The sequence below is a fragment of the Taudactylus pleione genome, unplaced genomic scaffold (genome assembly GCF_031769625.1).
Source record: "Taudactylus pleione unplaced genomic scaffold, aTauple2 ptg000181l, whole genome shotgun sequence".
Classification (NCBI taxonomy): Eukaryota; Metazoa; Chordata; class Amphibia; order Anura; family Myobatrachidae; genus Taudactylus; species Taudactylus pleione.
The window spans coordinates 9505062-9528198 of record NW_028284583.1 but is presented as its reverse complement, the minus strand read 5'-3'; the positions used below and the strand labels follow the sequence as shown (position 1 = coordinate 9528198).

The 23137-nt window shown below is 46.2% G+C and overlaps 1 protein-coding gene across 3 annotated transcripts in view; it reads right to left on the bottom strand.

The window, feature by feature from the left end:
* Positions 1-23137, bottom strand: part of HECW1 (HECT, C2 and WW domain containing E3 ubiquitin protein ligase 1) — a 480815-nt gene that overhangs the window by 106758 nt on the left and 350920 nt on the right. For all 3 annotated transcript variants that reach the window (XM_088476052.1, XM_088476051.1, XM_088476053.1), the window contains 2 exons: positions 17344-17462; positions 6418-6539 (listed from right to left, as the gene is read on the bottom strand). In XM_088476052.1, the coding sequence (XP_088332178.1) occupies positions 6418-6539; positions 17344-17462 (241 nt within the window). The remainder of the gene's footprint in view (positions 1-6417; positions 6540-17343; positions 17463-23137) is intronic.

Genomic DNA, 23137 nt, shown 5'->3' with positions numbered 1-23137 from the left:
CGATCCCTAGTATGTTCATGACTAGTGGTTCAGCTTCACATGACGATGGAAGCCCTCCTCCCACTAAAAAAATCAAAAGAGTTAAGCTGGCAAAAGCACAGCGAAGAACTGTGCTTTCTAAGAAGATATCACAAATCCCCAAGGAGAGTCCAAGTGTGGTGGTGGTTGCGATGCCTGACCTTCCCAGCACTGGACGGGAAGAGGTGGCTCTTTCCACCATTTGCACGCCCCCTGCAAGTGCTGAAAGGAGCACCCACAGTCCACTTGCTGATATGCAAATTGAAGATGTCACTGTTGAAGTACAACAGGATGAGGATACTGGTGTAGCTGGCGCTGAGGAGGAAGTTGGCGAGGAGGATTCTGATGGTGATGTGGTTTGTTTAAATCAGGCTCCGGGGGAGACAGTTGTTGTCCGTGGGATGAAAAAGCCCATCACGGTCATGCCTGGGCAGAAGACCAAACATTCCACCTCTTTGGTCTGGCAATATTTCTATCCAAATCCGGACAACAACTGTCTTGCCATATGTACCATATGTAAAGGTGAAATAAGTAGGGGTAGGGACGTCAACCACCTAGGAACATCCTCCCTTATACGGCACCTGCAGCGCGTTCATAAAAAGTTACTGTCAAGTTCAGAAACTTTGGCTAAGACCGTAAGCAGTCCAGGGACACCTAAATCCCGTTGTCCTGTTGTATCCAAGCGCCTGCAAACCACACCGTCAACTCCCTCCTCGTCAATTTCCTCCTTAGTCAGGATCGGAAGTAGTCCTGCAGGCCATGTCACTGGCATGACTGACTCTCCTATCCGGGATTCCTCTGGAGGATCCTGCATTGCTACGCCTACTGCTGCCGCTGCTGCTGTTGCTGCTGCTGGGAGTCGTTCATCATCCCAGAGAGGAAGTAGGAACACCACTACTTTTACTAAACAATTGACCCTCCAACAGTCCTTAGCGAGGAGGATGAAGTACGACAGCAGTCATCTTGAAGCAAAACGTATAACTGAGGCCTTGACTGCTATGTTGGTGTTAGACGTGCATCCGGTATCCACCATTAGTGCAGTGGGATTTAGACAATTGATGGAGGTAGTGTGTCCCCGGTTCCAAATCCCGTCTAGATTCCACTTCACTAGGCAGGCGATACCGAGACTGTACAGAAACGTCAGAAAAAGTGTCCTCAGTGTCCTGAAAAATGCCGTTGTACACAATGTCCACTTAACCACGGACATGTGGACAAGTGGAACAGGGCAGACTAAGGACTATATGACTGTGACAGCCCACTGGGTAGATGTATCACCTTACGCAGCAACAGCAGCAGCGTCACCAGTAGCAGCATCTCAGAAACGCCAGCTCGTTACAAGGCAGGCTACGCTGTGTATCACCGGTTTCAGTAAGAGGCACACCGCCGACAACCTCTTAGAGAAACTGAGGGAAATCATCGCCCAGTGGCTTACCCCACTTAGACTCTCCTGGGGATTTGTGATATCTGACAACGCCACCAATATTGTGCGGGCATTACATCTGGGCAAATTCCAGCATGTCCCATGTTTTGCTCACACAATAAACTTGGTGGTGCAGAAGTTTCTGAAAAGCGACAGGGGCGTGCAGGAGACGCTTTGGGTGGCCCGAAAAATTTCTGGCCACTTTCGCCATTCAGCGACTGCGTGCCGAAGACTGGAGCGCCAGCAAACACTCTTGAACCTGCCCCGCCATCACCTGAAGCAAGAGGTTGTGACGCGGTGGAACTCAACCCTCTATATGCTTCAGAGGATGGAGGAGCAGCAAAAGGCCATACAAGCCTATACATCCACCTATGACATAGGTAAAGGAGGGGGTATGCACCTGACTCAAGCGCAGTGGAGAATGATTTCCGTGTTGTGCAAGGTTCTCCAGCCCTTCGAACTTGCCACTCGTGAAGTCAGTTCAGACACAGCCAGCTTGAGTCAGGTCATTCCCCTCATCAGGCTTTTGCAGAAGCAGCTGGAGAAAGTGAAGGAGGAGCTAAGATGGAGCGATTCCGCTCGGCATGTGGGACTTGTGGATGAAGCCCTTCATTCGCTTTGCCAGGATTCCAGGGTGGTCAATCTGTTGAAATCAGACCACTACATTTTGGCCACCGTGCTTGATCCTAGGTTTAAAGCCTATGTGGTGTCTCTCTTTCCGGCCGACACAAGCCTGCAGAGGTGCAAAGACCTGCTGGTGAACACACTGTCAGCTGAAGCGGAACGTGACACGTCAACGGCTCCTTCTTCTTTTTCTCCCGCAACTGGGGCTGCCAGGAAAAAACTTAGGTATCCTAAGCAACCCGCTGGCGGTGATGCAGGGCAGGCAGGACCAAGTTTGGACATCTGGTCCGGACTGAAGGACCTGGCAACAATTTCTGACATGTCTACTGTCACTGCATATGATACTGTCACCATTGACAGAATGGTGGAGGATTACATCGGTGACAGCATCCAAGTAGGCATGTCAGACAGTCCATACCTGTACTGGCAGGAAAAAGAGGCAATTTGGAGGCCCCTGTACAAGCTGGCTCTATTTTACCTGAGTTGCCCCCCCTCCAGTGTGTACTCCGAAAGAGTGTTTAGTGCAGCCGGGAACCTTGTCAGCGAAAGGCGTAGGAGGTTGCTTCCACAGAATGTGGAGAAGATGATGTTCATCAAAATGAATTATCAGCTCTTCCAGGGAGACCAGCCTCCAGAAGGTACAGAGGGACCTGTGGTGGTGGATTCAAGTGGGGACGAGTTAATACTTTGTGAGGATGAGGATGTACACACTGAAGAGGGTGAGGAATTGCTGGATGAGGAGGATGAGGATGACATCTTGCCTCCGTAGAGCCAGTTTGTGCAGGGACACATTAATTGCCAGCTTGTTTTGTGGGGGCCCAAACGAACCAATAATTTCAGCCACAGTTGTGTGGCAGACCCTGGCGCTGAAATGATTGATTTGTTAAAGTGTGCATGTCCTGTTTATACAACATAAGGGTGGGTGGGAGGGCCCAAGGACAATTCCATCTTCCATTTCTTTTTTTTCTTTGCATTATGTACAGTTTGGGGCCTAGTTTTTCTAACTGCCATCCTGTCTGCCACTGCAGTGTCACTCCTAGATGGGTCACGTGTTTGTGCCGCCCACTCGTGTCGCTTAGCATAGTCATCCAGCTACCTCGGTGCAACCTTTTGGACATAAAAACACTATTGTGAGGTGTGAGGTGTTCAGAATAGACTGGAAATGAGTGGAAATTAAGGTTATTGAGGTTAATAATAGCATAGGAGCAGAAAAACCTACAAATTCTGTGATTTTAGCTGTTTTTATGCTTTTTTTCAAAAAAATACAGATCCAAAACACAAAACCCAGAACCCAAAACACGGAAGGGTGGTTTTGGCAAAACCAATCCAGATCCAAAACACGAAGAAAGATCCAGATCCAAAACCAAAACACGAAAAGTGGCCGGTGCACACCCCTAGTAATAAGTATGAGAATCCTGATATCTCTCAGTCTTGTGATGGTGCAGTCACCATGCTGCCATTCATAATGTTTACAGCAGAATGTTGGATGACCATGATGACCGTCGATATATGTCGGACTCCTAGTGATTATTTAGGACATAAATGAGACGTGACTGAGCAGTAGTTTAGGAACAATAACAAAAAAGTTCAAATTAAATAAGGAGTGGATTTGTTATTAAGAGTATGCAGTTACAATGTCGACATCAACATCATAACTGTCAACATTTTGACTGTCAACATAGTAAATATGGTCAAAATGTCAACATGTGGACATATAGAAAATGTTTCATGTGACATAGCGAAAATGTCGACATTAGCATTAGGCATATCTCTAAACTACATTGTCAACATAAACGTGTCGACATGTTCTCTGTCGACCTAATATACCAGACCCCTATTAAGCTTCACTTAATCTGTGCCTTGTTGTGCCCACCAATTTTCTGTTTCCTGGAGCTCATGCAAGGGTGGGCCACAGCAGAACCAGGTAGAGGCACAATTTTCTGCTTGGACGGAATCAGAGCACAAAAAATTAGCAAAGCTAGTGGCTGGGTTTAATGTTACTATCATGAAATTACCAGACAATTTGATTCAAATCTGCACATGGCTAAAGTCAAGATACAAATAAAGTGGTTAATATCTGTATGCATAGCAAAGCAATGTAACTAAAAGCTTAAATATGATAGAGCTGGCACATAAATGGCAGACGGCATTAGGTCACAGTAATTTGTGAAAGTGATCTTAACAAGGGTGAAGTAGTTTAGAGACAAAAGTAAGCAGTGGTTAGACCTTAGTAGGCGCAAGTGTGTACTGAACACAAACGGGTTGGAATCAGACACAACTAAAGTTGGGATGCATTTTATTGGCCATTATAAGATTCCACTTTGAGGCAAAATGCTATCCAAGCGGCGTCTGATTCTCGTGGGTTTTGATTCTATATTAGGCACCCCGGCCTTGACTCGGTGCCATTTCACTGTGACGCACACTGTTGTATGCTGCGTTGTACTCTGCTGTAAATTAGCTGAGCTGTGTCCAGACTCATAACAAGTGGTTGTGCTCTGTATAGTCATTGTGTGCAGTCACCATGCTGACATTTATAATGTTTACACCAGAATGTTGGATGACCATGATGACCGTCGGCATATGTTGGACTCCTAGTGATTATTTAGGACATAAATGAGAGATGACTGAGCAGTAGTTTAGGAAAAATAACTAAAAAGTTCCAATGAAATAAGGAGTGGTTTTGTTATTAAAAGTATGCAGTCACAATGTCGACATTTACTATGCTGACAGTCAAAATGTTGACAGTTTTGATGTTGATATGGTCAAAATGTCAGCATGTGGACATATGTGCTCTGTGTAGTCAATGTGTATAGGGGCACACTGCTGTATGCTGCACTGTACTCTGCTGTAAATTGGCTGAGCTGTGTCCAGATTCCAAACTCATAACAAGTGGCTCTGCTCTGTATAGTCAGTGTGTATAGGGGTGTGCTGTGTCCATCTAAAAGTGGCTGTTCACAAGCAGCACTACGCTGTACCCATGTGCATTATTATTCACGTACATAATTAAATAAAACCCCTTTGAATAGCCGCAGTGAGAGTTGTGCTACAAAGTGAAAAATAAAGATATTCTTCTATTGTTTGTACTGTTTGGTGCGCTTTACCCTAGTGCGCTTTGTTCACGTGCATATATTGTATAAGCCCTGTGACTCCACGCAGTGTGAGCCATGTGCCATGTTTGAAGTTAAACTGCCACATGTTTGTGCAGCCAACTGATGTTGCTTATCTTAGTCAGCCAGCTAGCACCGATTTTAGCTTTTTTGAAACTTTTGGAAAAAATCCAAAACCAAAACAAGTCGTGGCGGTTTGAGAAAACCAAAACCGGCCAACGAATTAGAACCAAAACCAACAAAAATGGTCTGGCGCACATCTCTACTTCATTGTGAGGAATTTAACTTCACAAAGGTTGAGATCCCACATTGTGTGGTTTTCAGTATTTCTTATTTTTACAAAACATATATTTGAATTAAAGAAATACTATGTGGTTCAAATGCAATGTGACTGTGGGCCTGATTCAGCAAGGAACACAAGTGTGCGCACGCACACACGTGGCCGTTGCGTATATATGCTAATCAATGCATATGCACGGCAACCGCAGCATAAGATGCAGATGCCCAGCACTACACACTGACACCCACTTCCCTCTACTCAAAGCCTGAGTAGTCCGCAAGAGAGAGGAAACATCGGTAACATCGAGAACCATACGCACAATAGAGGTTGACCTGATGTCATGTAGGATTTTGGCCACATCCTGTGTGCATCGAGTAGTCTGGCCAACTAGATCTCTGGCTACGTATACAATTGCAGGTGCTTAATTATGCACGGCCATATAACGGTGTTCCAACGCACAGGCACGCCTGCGTTTGCACGACAACCCCCTGTCACCACCCACAAATGGCACTTCCTGTCAATCAATATCGGAAGGGTCTGCGTACACACTGCGTGTAGTCTGGCTAGCTTGCGCACGCACAGTGCGATGCATTCGCACTGCAAAAACATCTGCCGAGTGTGTGCGTTCTCTCACTTGCGTTCCTTGCTGAATCAGGCCCTGTGACTGTAGAGCTTGGCCTTGTAATAACATGTATGGGCATACATGTTGCAGATGTGGGTGAGAGGAGACACAGCACACTCTTGAGTACAGTTATAGGTACTATTAAACACCATAAGTTAAAAGTTGATACAAAGTTATAGTACCTTCCACATTCTGTATAATTTCTTACTGTTTCTGGGTCTAGTTATATAAATCAACAAAAAAAGGTGCCAATACTACATTCTCCTGAGTACCACAAAAAGAAGCACTGAAAATAATGGTCTTTTTGAAGTCCCAGTAATACATCTTACGAATTCCCACCACTTACATAGTTTGCGTGCAGCACGGTAAAAAACTCAGGATTGGTTATAAACTTGACAGCCGGAGACTGCAGCAATAAGGTAATTTTCTGGGAGTTTATAGGTGTTAAGGTTGTGTCTCTTCTTAGCTCTGTAAAGGAAAAAAAAACAGTAACCTGCTGTTAGAAGACTATAACAGTGCCAACAATCTTTTAGGAAAAGTAACACCATTTGACCCTCCTTTGATTCACTTGTTATTTAGCCTTTAAAACTGATATGTGCAGTTTTAGTCAGTGTCATAAAAAGTCTTGCAGGTGGCCACCACCTTCTGAGTTACCAGATACAATGACAAAAAGAAAATAAGTCTTAGGAAGACTTTCGTCTTAAAGATTACTATGTATATCCCTTGGGTTGGTGATTAATATTATTTTCTATGGTTCATCGCTTTCTAGGCATGCATTGATGAGAATTACACATTTTCTTGCTTGGATCATAGTGTTCATTTTTTGTTATAAATACTTTTTATAGGAACATCAAGGGCAGATAGTGAAACACAGTGACAGGAGACATATCACAAAGAATTAAAGAACAGTATGTACAGAATAGTGCACAAACTAAAATGTACAAACTAGTGTATCTTGGAAATTCTGATAATATAATGAGAGGGTAGTTAATGGCACTGATTTTTTATCAATTACTAAACTTGAAGAAAAAAAGAATGGAGGAGGGTGAGCCAGGTTGAGAGATGGGTAGATGAAGAGGAACTGTAAAAATAAGAGATAGGCAAAAGTAGTAAGACAGTGGTTCCCAAACTTCCATGGAACCCTGGAGTGCCAAGGGGCACTTGTGGTCCAGGACCAAATCAAATTATTTATGTGCCATGTTATAGGCTACACCAGAGCTGGTGGCTGCCAGTCATAAAATAAGTGGACAAACAGAAGCACTACCCTGTCCACCACCACCACCACCACATAACTGACACTAAGGATAACAGATATGCAGATTTGACTTATTTTAATAACTTTTTCTGAATTTCTCAATAAAAACTTCTGGCCTTGGGGCGCTGTGAAACAAATGCTGATACTCTAGGATGCCGTGATTCAAGAAAGTTTGGGAGCCTCTGGAGTAAGATAATGTTTGCGTGTTTTACTGGGACATGTTCCCACCTAAAAAAACACCTTATAAGCATTTTCTTTTATCTGGAAGATTATTGAAGTTTCATCCACCAATTTATTATGGGGAAATTAGAAAATCTAGTTTAATGACTGTTCATTAATAAAAGTTCCCCGGGGCAGCTAAATGATACTCAGGTTCCCTAAGGTACTGGTGGGCAATCTATAGTGTCTTTGAAGCAGTTTCAATGAAATAAAAAGAAAATAATAAAAGAACATAGAAAAACAATATATACACATAAAGATTTTTTTCAGTGGTGACTATTGGCTATTGCCATCCTGCAGGACCGCCATCAGGGGGGGACTGCCGGGACTGGAGTCCCGGGCCCGGACACTCAGGGGGTCCGTCCGTCCGCTGCAGCCCAAGCCCAGGAAAGTCCTCCTGCTCCGCCCCCTAACAGCCATGGCCAGACACTCTGGGGGCCCGCCTGCTGCTAAGCCCTGCCGCTGTACAAGCCATGCCAAAATGCCAAAAGCCGGACACTTTGGGGGCCCTGCCCGCGGCGCTCCTAGTACCGCCGCCAGCCCTCCCACGCCATACATCCATCACTATTATTAACTGTGTCACAGTATGAACTGCCGCTGCGCCGCCGAGTTATATGGTCTTGCTCGGCAGCTCAGCGGCAGTTCCTGCTGTGACACAGTTCCTCCTACCTGAAGGACTGCTGGGAGCGTGATGCTGACCTCGTGACGTCACGTCGCGCTCCCTGCCGAAGAGAGGAGCCACCGGCCGTGTGGGACTGAGACCCGGACCAGCTAACAGAGGCTCATGCAAAAGGTAAGAGAGGGGGGCATAGGCTCGGAAGACAAGGGGGCTGAAAGGGGGCAGGTGGCTTGAAAGACAACGGGGTGGAAAGGGGGCAGAAGGCTGGAAAAACAGGGTGGAAAGGGGGCAGAAGGCTGGAAAGGGGGCAGAAGGCTGGAAAAACAGGGTGGAAAGGGGGCAGAAGGCTGGAAAGGGGGCAGAAGGCTGGTAAAATGGGGGTGGAAAGGGGGCAGAAGGCTGGAAAAACGGGGATGGAAAGGGGGCAGAAGGCTGGAAAAACAGGGGTGGAAAGGGGGAAGAAGGCTGGAAAAATGGGGGTGGAAAGGGGGCAGAAGGCTGGAAAAACGGGGGTGGAAAGGGGGCAGAAGACTGGAAAGACAAGTGGTGGCAGGCTGGAAAGACAAGAGGGCGGCAGGCTGGAAAGACAAGGGGGTAGGTGGCTTGAAAGACGGGGAGGAAAGTGGGCAGAAAGCTGGAATGGCGCAGGGATCTGTAGAAGACACAGGGCAGAGAGGCTGGAATGGCGCAGGGATCTGTAGAAGACACAGGGCAGAGAGGCTGGAATGACGCAGGGATCTGGAGGGGAGACGGGACAGATAGCTGGAATGTTGCAGGGATCTGGAGGTGACACATGGAGCAGGAGGCTGGAGATGACATGGGGTATGTAGCTGGAAAGACAAGGGGATAGATGGGACATGGAGCAGGAGGCTGGAGTGACACACGGGCAGGAGGCCAGAGGGGACACAGGTGGTGAGTCTGGTTGAACCTGTGTTGTATGATTATAACATTAATTATATTCCTTCACAAACAGGCATTTTTTTTCCGGACAATGGGATTTCCTACATGAATAGTGAATACCGACTGAAGACACAGTCTGCCCAGGGAGGATCAATTTCTTCAGAGGTTCCCCATCACAGAGAAACCACCATACAGGGAAGGTCAGGTGTATTTTTTATTTCATATGCACATGCTGTGCCTGTGCCAAATATATTAGAATTGCACATAGTACATGTGCCAGGAGTTTGGAATTGCAGAGAGAGAGAGAGTCCAATGAGCTGCAAAACAAAAGATGTGGAAAAGCAGTTCTACAGATGACATGTTTTGTGTAGCAGATCATTGCTCTGTTCTCTCTGCAATTCCAAAACCCCTGCATATGTAGCATGTGCAATTCTATTTGGCGCAGGTACTATGCAAACAGTCCAGTCACAATGATCTCCCTTCTCATCCTGTCCAGTGTCCCCCCATCCAGCCCAGTGTCCCCCACCATCTCACTGACTCACTCCAACCCACTGTCTACCCCCTTCCCTGCCCAACCAGCCCACTGGCTCCATCTAACTGCCCCTCAGCAAGAACCCCAGCCAGTGTAGTCACAGTGTCCCGCCATCATTCAGCCCAGTGTACCCCTTCTCAAGTCTAGTGTTCCCCCCTTCCACCACCATCTCACTGCCCTCTTTCCATCCAGCCCAGTGCCCCCCTATATATCACCCACTGCCTCTCCCAATTCTCTACCTGTCACCCACTGCCTTTCACCCTTTACCTGGCATCACCCCCTGCCTTTCCTTTTCTCCCTCTACCTGGCGTCACCCATTGCCTCTCCCTGTCACCCACTGCCTGTCACCCTATCCCCGGCGTCACCCACTACCTCTCCCTAACACTATCCCTGGTGTCACCCATTGCCTTTCCCTGTCACCTTGTCCCTGGCATCACCCATTGCCTCTCTCTGTCATTTTCTCCCTGGCATCACCAACTGCCTCTCCCTATCACCCACTGCCTCTTCTCGTCACCCTCTCCTGTCACCCACTACTTCTCCATCTCATACTATGGGGCATATTCAATTACCCGCGGGACTTCTCCCGCGAGTAATTGAGGGGTGAAAGTCCTGCGGCGCGGGGTTAAGCTATTCAATAGAATAGCTTTTTCCCCGTGTCAAAAAACAGGACTTCCATGCGATAACACACTGATTCCGCGAGAACTGTGGAATCAGTGTGTTATTCATGCTCGCGCGAGGCCGAATAGGGCGGCCTCACGCTGATTTTACCTCGCACTTACATGAGGTGCGAGGTAAAATCAAACAGCAGGGGACTCGCACGCAGGGTCTCAGGGACACCCGCGCATGGAATCCCCGCTAAATGAATCCCGTCCAGTGCGCCAATATTGAATATGCCCCTATATCTACCAGTCACCTATCTCTCCTGCCAGCCACTGCCTCTCCCTGAGGAGCCGCAGCATGTGAGGACTGGGGAGCAGCTAGAACGTATTAATAAGAAGAGTGTGGTAACGTAGTTAAGTGTCCGGGATTGTGGGGAGGGGGGGGGCTGCCTATTTTGGTAGTCCCGGGCCCCATAGTTTCTGATGGCAGCCCTGCCATCCTGAGCTTCTAATGCATTAACTAAGCAAACCTGTGAACTATCTACAGCTGGGTACACACTGACAGATATATTGGCTGATCAATTGATCGGCCAACATATCTGATGCCCATCGGCCAGTGTGTACCAGCGATATGTCTGTGAACGATGTCGTTCACAAGCATATCGCATCGGTTGTGCTGCACAGATATATCTGCACAGATATATCTGCAGGTATATATGTCCATCATCCGATCGCCCGGACACAAGCAGCTGTGGGGATGCGGGATCTGCGGCTGCCTGGAAGATGATTATCGTTCAGTGTATATCGATCTGCAGATATACTGTATCTGCTAGGTGTGTACCCACCTTAACTGTCCCTGCTAATCAATCATCTGGTCACTGGCCTTTTAGCATAAACCTTACACTCTGATGAATAATATGGGGGCTCGTGGAACTATTAGTAATAAATACTATGGTGCAATTTGCTTGAGAGACAATTTCCACTTTTAGCCAACATACCAAACCTTATCACAGTCCTGTCATCGTTAATTATGAAGGTCATAATTTTGCTTGTTTTCGTTCAAAACCTGCTAACACCCACTGATGAATTGTTATTTAATGACTTCATAATTCAGACACACATGCCAGGACAAACTGCAGCTCACTCTACTACATGTAGGGCTTTGATATTTCAAACTAAAAACTGGAACAACCCTGTGACATAAATTGTGTTCAGCCCATAAAAGCCAGCCTTTGCTTCCCAGTGGGTGCCAAATGTTCTAGAATGGTTACAGAAATATGTTCCCATCAATTCTGTTAATTTATGTGCATCGCAAAGCAATATTTGGTAAATAAGCCTTACTAAAGTGCCCTGGGTTATGACGTATCAGTGCGCTTTTCCCAAAATTATAAATACAGGAGTTTTGTGCTGTTCAAAAGCAAAACAATTAACAGAAGTAATAACCTCATCAAGGTGCATTTTTTTTCAAACTAGCAGATTGAATACAGCATTGGCGGTTCTGTAACCTGGAATCCATACAAATAGTGCAATGCCTTCCAGATCTGTACAGATAACTGCAAGAAAATATGCAAGATTGCTCAAACCGTATGCATTTTGAGTATGATCCTATAAAACAGGAGCTGATTTACAATTGTTTGCAAAAATGCATTCCAAAAGTACCAGTCCGAGTCCCCCACTCTGCTCTTAAAGAGCATAGCAGAGGCTCTTCCGAGCAAGTGCTGGTCTGGCTCTTGTGAGAGCACACCGAGGACTCCTACGAGGCTAGAGGGTCATCGCCAGGAACCTAACCAAATTTTGCTAATGTGGCACTTAAATTACAGGGATGATTATGTTGCTGGGAACAAGGGAGGCCGGCTTTTGACCATTAAACGTGGTCACCGTCAAGCTATAAATAGAATTAAACACATCCCGTCCCCATGAGGAGTTCGACTCCACAATGCAATGCAAATCTCAGTTTGAGAGATGACAGTGACACTTTTCAACCACTTACAGCTACTACATTGAGTCATGAGTCTCTTCATCCCTTCAATGCACTTGATATATAATAAATTTGTCACCAAAAGATAAAACGCCTGGTCTGGATGGCTTCAGTAATAACTTTTATGTCACATTTAAGGAAAAGCTCGCCCGTATGTTGACTACGCTGCAACCGAACAGGGTCATTTCTTTTCATTTTTCATTTCATTTCTTTTCTTTTCATTTCTTTTCAGAACTTTTAGAGCCCAAAATGATGACAATTCCCAAGCACAGAAAGGACCTACAGTAAGTGATTGTAATAATTATAGGCCAATTGTTTTGTTAAACACTGACAGTAACATTTATGCTATTGTACTAGGGGCCGAAAAATGGCTAGATAAGCAAAATGTAAACATAAATTACTATTGCTGCGTATTGCAGCAATAAGTAGTTATGTATCGGGGAAATGTACTGAGAAAGACCTGCAGGTACACATCCCTGTGGAGCTTCCAATGTAGAGTGATCGCTTACGATCACTTTACTTCCGGGTTTAGACCCGCCAAAGTTACTGCACATGCACCGCTATCCAACCATGTATGTGGAAGCAGCCATTAACAGAGAATGATCCCAAATGTCCCAATAAGAATTCTGCTGCTCAATGTGAGCACTACACCAGAGATTACTTACCTCTTCCCAGTGGTGTAACTAGGGTATTTGGAGCCCAGGGCAAATTTGAAAATGGAGCCCCCCTTTGTGCGCGCGCAGCGAAAAATGGGTGTGGTCACGTAAAAATGGGGCGTGTCAACATGACACACTCCCCTTTATCATCACTCAGAACATTCCTATCCATATGCACCTTAACCCCAGTAGTGCCCCTTATACAGTACCCCCAGTAGTGATCCCCCTTATACAGCCCCCCATTAGTTCCCCTTATTCAGTGCCCCCAGTAGTGCTCCCCCTCAATGCAGTGCCCCATGTAGTGGTCCCCCTTATGAAGTGCCCCCAGTAGTGTTCCCTCTTATCCAGTGCCGCTTATACAGTGCCCCATGTAGGGGTCCTTCCTATTATTGCCCCCAGTAGTGGTCCCCCCAGTAGTAAGCACCTTATCTAGTGCCCCCAGTAGTAGTTTCCCCCCCAGTAGTAGTCCCCAGTAGAAGTGAGCCCAGTAATAGCCCCCCCCCAGTAGTAGACACCAGAAGTGCCCCACCCCCAGTAGAGGTCCCCCCAGTAATGGTGCCGCCAGTAGTAGCCACCCCCTCCCCCGTTGTGCCCCCAGGCAGACACGTTAAAAAAAATACACTTACCTGAATCCGCGCTCCTGACACCGCTCCCGCTCCTGCCGCCGCCGCACGTCAGTCCTCCCAGGCTGGCACGCTCAGCATTGTGGGATAGACGTCATGACGTCTCTCCCATTACCCACTGCATGAGCTCCAGCCCGGCTCTTGCAGTGGGCGCTGCAGCCAACGAGAGTCTGTCTGGCTCTCATTGGCTGCTGATTCACACACACATCGCTGCCGCTCGGCGGTGATGTGTGTGCAGTAGCAGCAGCAGCCAATGAAAGTCAGATTGCTGATTAATACACACATCACCACCAGCGCTCAGGGGGAGGGAAGGGGCTCGGCTGTGCAGCACAGGACCAGTGCTGGGAAGACTAGCGACGGTCCTGTGTAACTGTGTAGCGCTGACCGCACACACTGCGGTCGGCACCACACCACCTAATTAGGGCGGGCCGGTCTACCCCCGCCCCCCCCCCCCAGTAACTATTATAATTGTGTACTGTGACTCCTGTGTAAACTATCCCCTATTTAAGGGTTTGATTCTGAGTCGGATGCAGCGGAGATGTTGGGCGCAGTGGAGCGATGTTTTTCATTTGTGTTTGCATTGGTGTCGCACTGCAAACGAGTCCCAATTTTATTTGTAAAGAGTCACATAACACATTTAGACACCTGGTAGCAGAAATGTAAGGGGCGTTTTGCTGAACAGTGACTGGGGGTAACAGGGGCGGTTGTTAAAAAGAAGCACGGAGATGCTGCGTCTTATGGGAGTGCTGCAGGCGTGTCGCGTGACGCTGAACTTAGTTGCGTAAAGAGATGCACAGCCGCTCACATAAGAAGCCGTACTCAGATGGACAAACTACACCTGCCATGGGGCTGGTGCAAGTTTTAATGGTATGCATCAGATGGTAATGCAGCGCTATAGATACTGCGAGAGGGCGTCTCAGCCCTTGCACATTCGGATACACAGATGTACACCAGGGAAGGTAAAAATACTATACAACAATAAAGGTATAAATGATACGTTTTACAGAGGTTGTCTGCAAAGTGCAAAGTGGCACCTCTGCACCTATGGAGAGGGGCACCTCTGTACCTATGGAGAGGGGCACCTCTGCACCTATGGAGAGGGACACCTCTGCACCTATGGAGAGGGGCACCTCTGCACCTATGGAGCCGCTGTGTACCTAGATTTACATAAGTCTGCATAGATCTTTACTGGACATATAGGTTTACGGAGAAAGACGCTGCACAACTGACTTGCATCTAACTCTGATCCAGCCCCTGAATGTAAAGTAATTACACAACTATGACAGAGCAAACATCATACTGTATACTCAGCCCATTAGGACTCACTGTTTATAAAATTAATATGACATAAAGGGGTCTATGTACTAAGTCTTGGGGGTAAATGTAATAGGGTCATAGTGTTTCTTTTGAGACAGACTTTGACCTTCTCGCACATTTAAAGGTCTGAGTTTGTCCCACAACTCGCCAAATGTAATAGCCTGCGAACTTGTGAGTTCGAGGCTACTACATTATGCGAGTCTGTGCGAGTATTCTCCTATGAAAACTTGGACCTTGTAATGCGACTCAGTTAGACCCGTGAAGGCTTCTGCATCTTTTGCTACAGTTGTGCCTGCTACTTTATGCTATTGCCACTATAAAGCCCTTCCCTAGTGTACAGCTGTGTATCCGAATGTTCAAAGGCTGAGACGACCTCTCGACCTGTCTATAGTCGCTGCATTACCATCTGGTGAGCACCATCGAAACTTGTACCAGCCCTATGGCAGGTGCAGTTTCTCCATCTGAGTACAGCCTCCTATGTGAGCAGTTACCTCTGTTGAGCCATTCCTGGTTCTTAAAATATAGGCGAAAAAATTAGTAGGGTTCCCTTGTATTTTATGAACCAGCACCAGTATTTGTTGAGCCGGTCCTGGTTGTGGAAATACAGGGGACAAAATGTGTAGGGGTCCATAACCAGCAAAGGACTCTTCCTAACAGGGGTGTAATGCCACAGCGGGGGAACCTTTTCATCGGGTCCTCCGGCCAAAGCATTAACACCTGACCGCTAGTCAGCCCAGACCGGGGACCCCTGGGTGGTGGGTGCTGGGTTGATTGTGTCTAAAAAAATTGATGAATAATATTGTCTTTTACTGTAGAACGAGAGGTCCCAGCTAGCCACCCCAAGTACCAGCATGCTCGCTGGTACCTCAGTAAAAGACAATATTATCTGTCTATTTTTTATACACAATTAACCCGGCACCCACCGCCCAGGGTTGCCGGGGATAGCGCCGGGCTGACTAGTGGTCAAATGCTTTGGCCTTGAGACCCGGTGAAAGGTACCCCGGCTGTGGCATTACACCCCTGCTAGAAAGAGTCCAGTGCTGGTTACGGAGAATACGGGGGACCCCTACTCATTTTGTCCCCCATATTTCCACAACCAGGACCGGCTCCTGATTAAGCCTGGATGCCAGCCTGTATTCGGAATGGTACACACTTTGCTTCTTCCAGGTGTATTTTATACTAGAAAGTTTATATGTGCAGAGCTACTAAAGTAATAAGAACCCTGAAATGTACAATAATGAGTCATGCAAAAAAAACTATTCCAATAATTCTACTTTCTCATTATTAGGTTAAGACATACATGAGGCTCAGCTAAGCAGTATTGTAGGAGATGAAGAAACGTCTTAGATGGTGGTAGGCAGGTCTTTAAAGTGACATTTCCATAACATGGGCATATACATCTGCACCAGCAATTCTGCAAAAGCAACAAAGAATCTGGTGCACAAAGGGATGTAGTCGGGATCCCGATGCACAGAAAGTCGGCACCAGCATCCCGGCGCCTGCGATTCAGGCGGGTAAGAATGATGGTTAGGGTTAGGCTAAGAGGAGGGTGAGGGTTACGGTTAGGCTGTGCGGGAGAGGGGTTAGGCTGCGGGGAGGGAGGGTTATGGTTGGGCTGCCAGGGAAGGGGGACGGTTAGGCTGTGCGGGAGGGGAGTTAGGCTGTGGAGGATTAGGCTGCGGGGAGTGTTCAGGTTAGGCTGATGGGGAAGGGGGAGGGTTAGGCTGCAGAAAAGTGGGTTAAGGGTTAGTGTAGGGATGCTGACCTTTTAGCATCGGGAATCTGACTGTCGGGATGCCGCTGTCGGTTTTCTGACCACCGGCATCCCGACGCCGGAGACCTGTGCCCAACCCCTACATAAAGTAACAATGTAAAAACATATCTTTGTGTCTGACATCTGCTCCCATAAGGGGGCTGCTTGTCCTCACTCTCATACAACTATGGCAGACAAAATATTTTCAGAACATAGACATAAAATGTTTATTATCTGCAATAAATAAGACATTAAAAATAACAATAAAATGAGGATTACCAATATAAATTTACTAGTAATAGAATCTATTTCTGGAGCCAACACAATCTGTACATTAGGAATCACAGAGAAAAACCAGGATTTGATAGGAAAAAGTCCCACTCTAAAAAGTTACATTATATACGTATGTAGTGTATTGTGCTCTTAGATTATCAGCCCAATATCTTCATGATGCTCCTGTTACTCAAGCCCCAATAGCATGTGAGACACTTATGTGATCTCCTTGCTACAACTCCACAGTACTCTCATAAGCCGACTCACAGCTCTGGATGTAGCAGGCAATCCGTTCTTTAGTGTATTCCTAATTTCTAGCGCATTTCTTTAGCTGACACTGCTTGATCAGGGGTTAGCTAATTCTGCAAAAGCTTCCCCGTAATGTTTTTAAATTAACTGAATTATACAATAGTCTTACTAAATAATAAAAGCTAATTAGTGGAAGCATATCGTATACGGTATATTTTATGTTTGAAGATCTTATGAAAAAGAGGCATAAGACTATATACATGATCAATTGTTTCATCCTAATGGAAATGATTTAGTACCTGGATTTGGCTGCGACAGGTCAGTCTCTGAATCACCAACTCCCGGAAGTCTGTCACCTCGACCAACAAATTCTTCCTCCGGCCTCTCGGTGGCAATTGTTCTCTGAATATTTTGATACCTTCATTTTACAAGAAGGAAGACAATTTACAATGATTAGAAACACAAATGTGGTGTATACGGTATATATAGAAAATATCAATACAGTTAGACTAATGTTAATGTGCTGCATTCCCTATTTCAGTACTGGGTAACAGAGGTCCTTCTGAGCCTTCACCTGCAGCTCGAGCTCTTTCCTGCCGTACTGTCTGACTTGTTAGTTATAGCTGGTAACACTTTTTAAAATGCCTGCTGATATTTTATTATAGATAGATTACTTTGACAAAATAAATTACTCAGATTATGGGAAATATATGGCTCTTTAAAGGGTTAAAGGGATCACCCAATGTGGCCACTGAAGTGTATCAAGTTGCCTATTGCTGCCCTATCTCCTATGTTCCGATTTGATGCTTTACTGCATCGTGTCTCGTCCTATTCATCCATCAGAGAGTGTATTACTCAGCATGCCATGCCGCACAGGCTTTCTCCAGCCGGCACAGCAGTAGAGCTGTGATGTGCACTGTTAGTTGGCCCAGGGAGCAGTCTAACTTGAGAGCAGCCAAGTCAGCCTGTCAGATCTGAGTGCTTACCCCTAGGGCAGCTGTCTATGAAAGAGGAATGTTAAAATACACATTTAAAACAATTCTCTCACTTTTTATTGGACATTACAGTCTATTTGTGACTAGAAATATATTTTCATTCTATGTTTTAGAAATGTTCAGTGAAATATACAGGAACAAGTCACTCTGTAGGGATGAATCAATAGGACATAGTATGGTGAGCAGGGGCGTCGGAAATGATTTTATGTTGGGGGGGGCAACATAAAATCGTTTCTGCGCCGACCCTGTTCCCCCCCTGCTTACCTACGCAGCGGTCGCAGACTGTCAGGGGCTGTACAGCTTTATAGTGCCCATGCACCGCATGGAGGAGGAAGTGTAATGTGCTGTGTTTTAACTTAAAGACCACACATTACACTACCTCCTCTGTGCCTTGCAGGGGCCATGCAGCCTATTACTATAAAGCAGCACAGCCCCTGACAGTCCGCGGCCGCCGCTCCTTTCAGATGTTTGGAGGTGGGGGGGGGGACCATGATGGTGAGTGCTACACAAGGATATATGACCGTAGTTATAGAAGTATGTTGATCAAATACAAATTAAAAATACAATATGTTAGATTTTACAAAGGCCATCTTATCGATGAATTTATGTTATGACCAAAGCAGTGTTTATTGAAAATGTTCTTCTTCAACGTCAAAATAAGCAAAACATTTTGTGTATTTGTCAGATAAATGTTTGGTTTGTGTGGAAACAGAGCTGGATTAACAAGAGGGGAGCCGGGGAGATTGCACAGTGCCCCCCATTCCCAAACATATACAGCAACTATTGTGGGGACACTGCGATATAATGTGACCTGTGGGCACTACACTGTGTTCAGCACATTTGCGGTGTTGGAAGTATTTACACATTATACTTTTTAATAACATTGACAGTAACATTGACAATTGGTTGGGACCCCTACAAGTTAGTTGCTCTGGGGTCCCCACAAATCCGACTCTGTATGCAAAAGTACAGTATAATATTAAAAGTGCAATGTAAATAAGAAAAATACATACATTGCGCATGTCAATTAAACATTTTAATATTTGTAATATCAAACTGACAAACGTACATTTTTACATTTATGAATAACACCCTATGCACATTGCCAAGATTCAATAATATTATTAGTGTAACAGTAAAATGACAGTAATTTTGAGTACAAAGGCCAGTTTCGAATTATTAATCACATTTATTAAGTTATTTAACTTTATTATTTTAGCGGTGGGAAACCAGCAGAATGTATCAATACACACAGAGTTGGTAAGGCCCTGTACACACGTGTACTTTTTCCCTGTTTTTTGAGTGTTCAAAGCCTCGTTCTCAATGTGTCTCTGAAACAAAGGGGCAGATTCAATGCTGATGGCATCTTACAGTGCACATATTTCTGTACAGTATCTATCTATCTATCTATCTATCTATCTATCTATCTATCTATCTATCTATCTATCTATCTATCTATCATTCTATCTATCTATCTATCTGGGGCGGATTTACCGGTAGGCAACCTAAGCGGCTGTCTAGGGCCGGGCTGGTCCCAAGGGGCCTGTAGCTGGGGCCCCCTGAAATCCGGACCTAGAGAGCACCTAGCTCTGCTGTGCTGTCTGCATTGTGTTTCAAACAGCACGTACAAGCAGGCAGTATAAGAGCAGCAGCACAGGGGAGGGAGGAGGGGTGGAGTTACAGGCCAGGGCAAGGTATGACTAGAAAATCACTCACTTGGCCACCCCCGCCCCCTGCAAAAACACTGACTTGGAGGGAGGCAGAGGAAGGAAGAGCCACTCGAGGAGCCATGCTGCCAGGTCCGCGCGTCCACGGCAGGTAAGGTATTCTGTCTGGGGCTACAGACATTGTATTCACTGATTGTAGGAGGGAGTGTAGCTTATCTATGTGCTGCTAATACCAGCAGATGTAAGGGGAGAAAGGTGCTGTGAGAAGATGGTAGGGGAGTCTATGCTGAGAGGGGAGAGCGGTCTGTGCTGTGAGGAATGGGGTCTGTGCTGTAAGAGGAGGGGGGTCTGAGCTGTGGGGTCTGCTCCGAGGGGAGGGGGGTCTGTGCTGTGAGGGGAGAGGGGTCTGTGCTGTGAGGGGAGAGGGGTCTGTGCTTCTGAGGGGAGAGGGGTTTGTGTTGAGGGGTCTATGCTGTGGGGGGGGGTCTGTGCCGTGAGGGGAGAGGGTTCTGTGTTGAGGGGTCTATGCCGTGAGGGGAGGGGGGTCTGTGCTGTGAGGGGAGGGGGGTCTGTGCTGTGAGGGGAGAGAGGTCTGCTGTGAGGGGTCTGTGTTGAGGGGTCTATGCTGTGAGGGGAGAGGGGGTCTGTGCTGTGAGGGGGTCATGTGCTCTGAGGAGAGAGGAGTTCTGTGCTGTAAGGAGAGAGGGGTTCTGTGCTGTGAGGGTAGTTGTGTTCTGTGCTGTGAGGGAGAGAGGGGTTCTGTGAGACAGGCATTGAAAGGGGCAGTATGCATACCTCCCAACATGACCCATTCCAGGAGGGACAAAATGCTCTGTTACTGAACTTCCCTTTTAATTTATGATTGCCGTCACTTATGTTGCACAAGTTAATTGATAAGAACGGTGTTTCAAAACAGGTGAAGGCAATCATAAATTAAGAGGTAAATCCAAGAACAGAGCATTTTGTCCCTCCTGGAATGGGTCATGTTGGGAGGTGTGAGTATGTAGTGTTGTGAGGGGACAGTGAAGGGGGCGGTATGTGGTGGATTGTTTGTGGGAGGGCGGCCCAAAACTGGTATCTTGCTTAGGACCCTATGAGTTCTAAATTCGGCTCTGTATCTATCTACCTATCTATCTATCTATCTATCTATCTATCTATCTATCTATCTATCTATCTATCTATCTATCTATCTATCTTTTGTCGATACTTGAATTAGTCCAACTACTAGTGGAGGTAGACTTTCTATTTCTTTATGCCCAACATGTATACATGAAGGCCAAAGCTGCACAACTCATCTGGTCAAAAGTATCTATCCCTGTTAAAAAATATCTCACTGCTATCATCTAGTCAGGTTTATTGTTCAAAATGTATCCAAGTCCAGTGTGGCACTAAACTAGCAATTGAGTCAAAAGCCAACATGCCAAGTCACATCCCACTCTGATGAAACAATGCTTCTGGATAAAATAAAATACAAACAACCTTGGAGACATCTACCTAAGGTCCCTATAAATCAGGGCTCGACATTATTTTTGCAAAATCTATGAGCCAGCTTAAAAGTTTAGGAGCCAGACCATCGTCCGTGACCAAAATATATGAAAACTTGTATAGACCACCACACATGCCCCTCAACCTCCCCACATGCCATCAGACCACCACCACTCATGCCTCTTCAGTGCTCATCAGATTCTGCCACATACCCATACCTGCCCCCAATCAAGAATATGCTATGCAGTGGGGCCCAAATGCACATTATGCTACTGTAGAACCCAAATTCTTATTATGGCACACAGTAGGACCCAAATGCACACTTGCCACATAGTAGGACCCAAAAGCACACATGCCACAAATGTACATTATATCACAAAGTAGTGCCCAAATGCACATGATGCCACACTCTCGGACCCAAAAGTACATTATGCCACACACTATGACCCAAATGTACATTATGCCACACACTAGGATCCAAATGCACATTATGCGACACTCTAGGACCAAATACATATTATGCCACACACTAGGAACCACATTCTCATTATTCCACAGTAGGACCCAAATGCAAATTAATATAGCATTTGGACAAAAGTATATGACCCAGGAGAAAGGTGCATGAGTCTTATTAATTAAATTACAGTGGAGTGAGGAGTGCTTCTCTTTGTGTGCTACTCAGCTGCTGCAGCTACACACAATAGTCCACAAAATGGCCACAGCTGTATGTTTGGGCCCCTTCACCTAGCCACGCCACTGCTCTGCACAGCTCCACCCCTCCTTATATCAGACTGTATCTATTTAAAAAAAAATCGTGTCAGAAAGTACTACACTCAGACAAACCACCCCCCACGGCCACACCACAGCTCTGCTACCCCTGGGCAAACCACCCCCTACAGCCACAACACTGCTCTGCTACACCCAAACAAACTACCCCCCGCAAGCACACCACTGCTCTGCTGCCCCCAAGCAAACCACCCTCCATGGCCACACCACTGCTCAGCTACCCCTGGACAAACCTCACCCCGCAACCACACCACTGCTCGGCTACCTCTAGCAAATAACCCCCTGCAGCCACACCACTCCTCGGCTAGGCCCCCCTCCCCCGGGGGGAAATCCTCCCACGGGCTCATGTCACTGATCGGCTTCTGAAGCCCCCACCCTGGCCACTCATAGACCCTCTTACCGGAGAGCTCTATACAGCCGGAGTTTGGAGAAGGAAGAGTCAGCCCAGCCGCAGTCAGCTCAGCAGAATCGGCATGCACTCTGCAAGTGTTCGTCCGCCACATTACAGTCACACCCATGAATCTCTGCTGGAGCTGACGAGGATCTGCTTCCTCCCACCCTGAATAATCTTGGCGCCAGGTTGCAAAATCGACCTGGCCCCTGGGATTTGTCGAGCCCTGCTATAAATAGCAAAGCATGCTATAACTGGACTTCAATAATATACAAACAAAATGCACAAATACATATAATAAAAAGCAAATTTAGTATTTACATTAGACTAGGACTAGAATCTGGGTCTAATATATATACAAAATAGTGAAAACTAAAAAACAACTATTTTTATTTATTCTTGGCACACCGCTGTCAAACAACATATTTGCCTACTGCCCTGGAATGTCCGTGGGTACATTTCGGAAGCTGGCTAGTCACGATGACAAGATCCTCTGACAATTTTATAGTATTGGTACCGACAATTAATCTAATCATTGCGCAGCAGGGCCATAATTAGGCAAATTCGTGTCATCACATCCCCAGGGAGGCTATTCAAAAACTAAGCAAGAATAAGTCTAAAAAGATCGCAATTTAAAGTTTCAAAAATTTTATATTTTAATTTGGAATACTCTGACCACATAATTTAGTGTATGAACTCTGGCTACAGGTACGGGTCGTTTGATTGACAATAAAACGTTTCACATTCAGAAGGTCGACACATTCTGAAT